The sequence below is a fragment of the Chaetura pelagica genome, unplaced genomic scaffold (genome assembly GCF_000747805.2).
Source record: "Chaetura pelagica isolate M959 unplaced genomic scaffold, ChaPel_1.0 scaffold222, whole genome shotgun sequence".
Taxonomy (NCBI): domain Eukaryota; kingdom Metazoa; phylum Chordata; class Aves; order Apodiformes; family Apodidae; genus Chaetura; species Chaetura pelagica.
Genome location: NW_009952711.1, coordinates 2,683,360 through 2,689,839, shown reverse-complemented (window position 1 = coordinate 2,689,839; position 6,480 = coordinate 2,683,360). Strand labels below are relative to the sequence as shown.

General features: G+C 36.5%; 1 protein-coding gene across 1 annotated transcript in view; it reads right to left on the bottom strand.

Annotated features, from left to right (window-relative positions):
- Positions 1-5,772, bottom strand: part of ICE2 (interactor of little elongator complex ELL subunit 2) — a 21,208-nt gene extending 15,436 nt beyond the window's left edge. Inside the window, exons 1-5 of the mRNA XM_009994392.1 lie at positions 5,675-5,772; positions 2,858-3,125; positions 1,763-1,882; positions 675-809; positions 201-317 (exon numbers count right to left, since the gene is read on the bottom strand). Coding sequence (XP_009992694.1) covers positions 201-317; positions 675-809; positions 1,763-1,882; positions 2,858-2,932 — 447 coding nt within the window. The 5' untranslated portion in view covers positions 2,933-3,125; positions 5,675-5,772. The remainder of the gene's footprint in view (positions 1-200; positions 318-674; positions 810-1,762; positions 1,883-2,857; positions 3,126-5,674) is intronic.
- Positions 5,773-6,480: the final 708 nt, after the last annotated feature.

The following is a 6,480-nucleotide window of genomic DNA, read 5'->3' as shown; positions in this document are numbered from 1 at the left end:
GGCTCTACTTCTGAAGAGGGCAGTGTGATTGCTATAAATGAAACACCAAATAAATGATGATACACTATACATTCCTATGCTACAAGACGTGCAAGATTAGGATAAAAATATGAAGAAACTTAATCCTGCTACAAATAAAGGACCAAATCGCTCTTCTCTACAAAAGATGCCTTAAAAATGACAATTAAAAGGCTACTTACACTGTGCATAACGGAAGCTTTTTTTTCCGGAGTTATAATAGATGTAACAGTTTTATAATCTGTGGGCAGTTGTACAGGCATGGTGGAGAAATCTATTTTACCATGTCTTGCTGTACCCTTAAAGAAATCAAGCAGCACCAGAAAACAGGTTTAACTGAAACCATGCTGACTCAACACTGCACTTCTTATAATGAAAAACAATTTTTGCAGGTGCATGATAATGTCAGTGTTATATTAAAAATATACTGTTAGTATAATTGTTTTATTGCAAACATATAGTGGAGAGTTTTAACAGTCTTACTACTGAAATTATTTAATTAACATTTTCATTAACAATTTTAATTATAAACTATAACCTCTAACTCAAGTTCCGAGTTACACTTGTAAAAAATCTGGATCTTTACAACACAATCCAGATGTAATTCTACTTATCTGAAAAAAAACCCAAACCAATACATATAATTAAGATATTACCATTGCAAGAAGATTTTTTTCCAGCTTAAAGGTCAACTGTGTATGAAACTTTCCTCCCATGATACTCATGATCTCCTGAAGTGTGTAAAACTCAGGATACTTTTGCACATGTCCAATACAAGCACGAAATAATTCCTAACATAAAAAGAAAAAAAATACTTTTTGCATTTGTATCTTTCATAAGAATTTAACTGACAAAATCACTTAGAAAAATAGACACAAATGGAAGATGGAAAAGTTAACTCACATTTTAAGAAAAAAACCGAAGATGGTTGTTCTCACACATGTCCAAACCATGTGTTAACAGGACAAATTTACCTTGTGCATGAAAAAGCATGTGCTGAGGTGCTACAGTGAAATAAAATAAATCCTTCTGAATTTAATTAAATGCTCTACTTTTGAATAAATACATTTATTCTTCTGTTTTATTCCATAAAAGAAGGTGATGTGGCACTTACTAGAAAAGACTAAACTTTTAACAATAAGTATTCAAGGAGGCCAATTCAATTAAGGCAAGATGCTACAAGGAAAACAAGCAAAAGCAAGTAAACCCACTGACAGCAAAGTTTAACAAACCCACATTCTAGAATTCTTTACCCGAAATGTGCTATTAAACTAAGCACAATATAGGAAGTTGCATTCATGCTTGATTTTAGAATCATCAAAGTGGGTATTTAACACACCATGAACTTTCAGATGATTATGATTAAAGCCTGAGCAACCTCTCATTAAAGTGAATGCATAACATGCTACTGTGCAGGAAAGCTTAAAATTCTGTCTAGTGGTGCATATTTAGGAGCAGCTTGTTGGTCTAAGTGCACACTTAAAATGTTATTTTGCCCTTCCCAAATATAAAGACGTCATTTACTTGATAACTAAATCTTTGTATAGTATTGTATTCGATGACATCACTTACAAAGTACCTTACTGGCTACAACTAACTGTGGGCCAAACCATGCTGCACATGGCATCTTCTCATGTCTCATCCCAACACGGAATCAGCAGACTCCATGAGCAGTGCCTACCTCTCTTCTTCACAGTTACAGTGTGATTATTCAACAAGAGAAGAACACGGTGTTGCTAATTACCTCTGTATAAAGTAGTGCATCTTCAGAGATGACATCATAATCCTGAGCGCAGCTTTTTGCAGCGTTTTGAGCAAATTTCATAAATTCTGCAATTTCATTGTTTACTGCTTCTTTCATCTGCTGCAGGAAAGGAAAAAATCCATTTTTTAAAGAGAGAATGGAATCCTCTGGCTAGGTATTTAACCAGCAAAATTTTCAGAGGTAGCATAGGTGACAGTATGAGGGAGGGCACAGATGCCACTTGCTGCTCAATTTGGCAAGTCTTTGCACATGTTCAGAGTTTAACTTAATTAAAGAAAGAATTTCTGCAAGGCCCACTTCCTTAAAAAAAAATAATAAAAAAAACCCCAAATGACAAAACACCCTCCCTCTCAAAAAACAGGTCATACACTGGTGGTTTGTAAGAAGAAAGGTTTCTAAGACATCCCTAGGGCAAATTTACAAGAGCAACAAAGAAATCTGAGCTCTGACATAAGCAATTATAAGTAACAATAATGCAGTAGGTACTAATGGGCCTGGGAACGACATTCCTATTGTTACAGTATAAAATAAAGGAATTAGCATTAATAAGGAAGCATGGGAAACCAAATGCAATGGCCCAAAACCACTGGCTGATTAATAACATTATACATTGTATTAAAATGATGCTTCCCACCAACATAAGACATAGCCTTTCACTATTAAACAACATAGCTGTGACCAAGCAGCAAGTGTGAACTTGCACCTTTCCAATTCTGTAAGATACTCTCACATGCTGATGAAGAAAGTTTCCATTACAGGGTGCTGTCAAATATCTCATAAAAATGTTTCCATCTCCTAATATTATACAGGACTGCTACGTGCCATTATGAAATGCTAAAATCACAGCAAAGTCAACTTTGAACTTCTTATTAAAAAAACGTGGCTTTTTTTGGAGGGTGGGTGCTTGATCAGCTATGAACATCAGTTGTTTAGACTACTACTGAAAAACCAAACCAAACCACCCACAAAAACCCCATCCAGTTAAAATGAAATAGTTTTGCTACATTTTCCTTAACTCTGCATAATAAAAAAATGGCATGATTCCCTCTGTGATGTCCATTTATGCACACTTACCAGATACATGCCTAATTCTCTTTGACTTGTTGCATTAACTTGAAAATGGTGGGTTTTTTTTGAGTACTTAGCCATCAGATACAAATATGTTCTCTGCTCCTTCTCAGTCAAACAAGAGGTAAATGGATAGGGGAGTCTGGGTTCTGGAAAAGGATGCTCATCAGCTGGGCTTTTTGCCACTGCCTCAAGTGGATCTGCAGCCTGTGTGCTAGAAGCCTGTTTGCTTTCTGAAGAGTTTGCCAGTGCCTCCACATTTTTCTTTGCCTCTCTGAAAGAAAAGTAATACATGAAAGAACTTATACTTTTCACATACTAATATTTGTCAAAATTAATAAAAGCAGTCCTGCAAGCCTAAACTTCAAATCCAGCAGAACACGCTGTGAGATACTGTACTAGGCCAACTCCTAATCAAGACCACAGGAATTTCCTTATTCTGAAAGTTCACTTGGACAACCAGACTAACACTAGGTTTGCCACTGATTTAAAGAAGATTTTTTTTTTTTTTTTTTTTTAAACATAATGGTATATATATATTAAGTCTGTATATTCAGTACAGAGGTGACAAGCTAAATAGGAAACTGATTGTTCTGGAACATTTTGCCATTCACTGATGGCTGGTGTTCATAGTTTGCCCACAGAGAATCTAACTTATGAGTCAAAGCTATGATAGCAAATAAGAAAGATTTAACTGTAAAGAGCTCTTTAAAAAAAAACACAAAACAAACCAAGTAAATTAAAACTACTTAGTTGTAACAACAGAAATTCCAGATTCCAATGAAGAAATTCCTAAAAACAGATTACACAATTCAAGAGTTTCATTTTTCTAAACAACGCTGAAATGAATTGCCAAAAATAATACAAGGGTGTAGCTGCCCTGACAATAACAAAGGAACATTATAAAGCTGGTTCTTAAACAACTTCAGCATATGAAGGCTGTCTTAGCCCTGCTTTATTTAAAATAACCATTCATAAGAAAGGAAATACTTAAGGTTAACAAAATGAACATTAACTGATGATCTTGGAAAAAGCATATTTTTAAGACATTATTTCAGCAGTAGAAAACATCCCTAGTGTTATTCAAAACCAGCAGTATCACATCCACAGTTCTTAATAATACTTCACAGCTGTCTCTTTGAATATGAGAATGTGTCCATCCTTGTGGCACAAACTGGCAAATTTAATTAAGCTGCAGCAGTGACAAGATGCTGACTCAGATATACCAATGTAGGAATATCAAGAGCTTCTAGCAGCTTAAACTGGCTCTATTCAGCACTGAATGAAATGGCAGCACACAAAGATCATTTTGGTATGCAGTGCTGTCACAGTCCTCATCAGGGTGCAAACTAAAATAATCTGACAGAGCATTATACTTTATTTGAGTTGACGGTTTAAATTCTTCCCCTTCATTTATCAGCAACCTGCATTCACAGCTTCTCTAGTGAGAAAACACACATTTTAGTAAACATCTATCAGAAACCCCAATATTCAAATCGACAAACTTCCTTCAGCTTTTACTTTCACATTTGCCCCAACAGGTTCTCTTTCTCTTCCTCTTGACTATGGCCATACAATCCAGTTCCATCAATTTCTGAATTTGTCTGTTTGCAAACTCTCTTCTGGCTATAAACCCACTTCTACGATACACAACTGAACACAATCACAGCCTCCACTGCAGTCATGTCTACTCCAGAAACCCTTTTTCTACATCATCTAAAAGAAAAATCCTACAGTAATACCTAGTGTACCCAGTAGCAAGCTGTGAGGGCTGTGCTCAGCTCTGGAAGTTCAAGGAAAGTTGCAACAACAGAGATGAACCAGAAAAAGGCTGAAAATGCAGGATATAAAAAGTTATGTGATGTGGACAGGTATTCCCCTCAAATGTGCCTGCTCAGTGTCAGTTCATAAAAACATAGCAACTCCCCTTTAGAACAAATGGTTTCTTCACATGCTGGATTTGCCACTTAAGAGCACCTTGGTCTCTCATCCACATTTTTTGTGGTGTGAACTATCATCCACCATGAGACCCTTGTCATCTGCACCACCACACAAGTTTAACATCTTCTTAAAAACATCAACTGCCTAAATACAGTCCTTCAACCTTGGAAATCCTGCAATTATGAGCTGTGTTTTTCACTATGTGAAATTCATGTTGATTCTACTTCCTCAAGAAAATAAAAAAAAATATAAAAATTGCACAGACAATACTAATGGTACCACCTGTGCTCATGTAATTTCATTTCCCGTTCTTCAGCTACCACTCTACACAGTTTCTTGATTACTCAAGGAATTAATTGCATCTCCACTGCACCTAAGCCACTGTTGGATTTAAGTAAAGTGTTGGCTACTTTCAAAGCATTTAAGTAAAAATAATTTCAATGTACACTACTGTCAGCCTTCTATATAGAGAAAACAGGGACAGACAGCAAGACACTTATTTCTAAAAACAGATTTCTAAAAACAATTAAGTCTGGTTCATAGGTAATGAGAGCCTTATGAGTTAGAAGTACAGGTCAAACATCATCCTGCTAAGAAAAAGCAAAAAAAGCACCACCCCCAAAAAGTGACCCAAAGCCCATCCCAAAACCCCCAAATACCACTTCACCCCCACAAAAGATATGATAGACCAGGGGTCCCAACCTAGATTCTCCTGCGTTCTGAGGAGTCACAACAGGTAAAACACAGATCAACTGCAGGACCAGGGAGTCAGTGACAAATCCTGGCACGCTGGAAAACATGCAGCTTACTCCCAAAACAGAAAAGCTATGTATCAATAGGACGACAACAAACAGCATGAAATTATGATGTAAGAGAATATACCTGTTTGATAAATGCCACAGTTCAGAAAGACTGGGACCCAATGAATATTTTTCATAAATATCTCGTGAGAAAAATACTTCACTGCCGTTTTTTGGTGAAACATTCCTGATAACAAAACAAGAACATTGCAATATATATATATATAATAAAGGCTACTTCTTCCCCTACAAAACAAATAACAGAATTGTTTATTAAACAAAACCAAAAGAGCTATCTACACAGTGTTTCCACATTCTCTCTTTATTACGGTTACATATATACTAACTACCTAGTGGTTTTCAGCAGTAAATACGCATATTCTTCACAGTACAAAAAGAACAATGTCATTAATACAGGCTAGAAATTCTATATATGACAAGAGAAAATCTGATGAAGTTACATGCTTTTGTATGTTCATTAATCAAAACTAAACATGGAGCTGAAATTGCTGGAATTTTGAGACAAATACAACATTTCGGTTTTAACTTTTCAGAAACTACATTTTGTTTTCCACACAGATCTTACCTTCTGAACTCTTTTTTTTTTTTTTTTTTTAATATGGCCCTTCCAGTGTGCAGGGTTTACACGCTGCCAATCCTGCCAGATTATTTTGAAAGGCGAGGAAAGATGTATTTCTGTCTTCCTCACAAATCAACTCGTTCAAAACCAACTCACCTCTCTAGGCTGACAAAGCCTAATTCTTGGCGGGGCTTTTCGTGTTACAAACCAAGAACAACCACTGCCCCAGATCCACCCGGGGGATGCACTACTGAGCTGCTGCTGCTGTGTGAGCACAGAGCCCCCCCCGCCGCCTCCCCGCGCTGGCC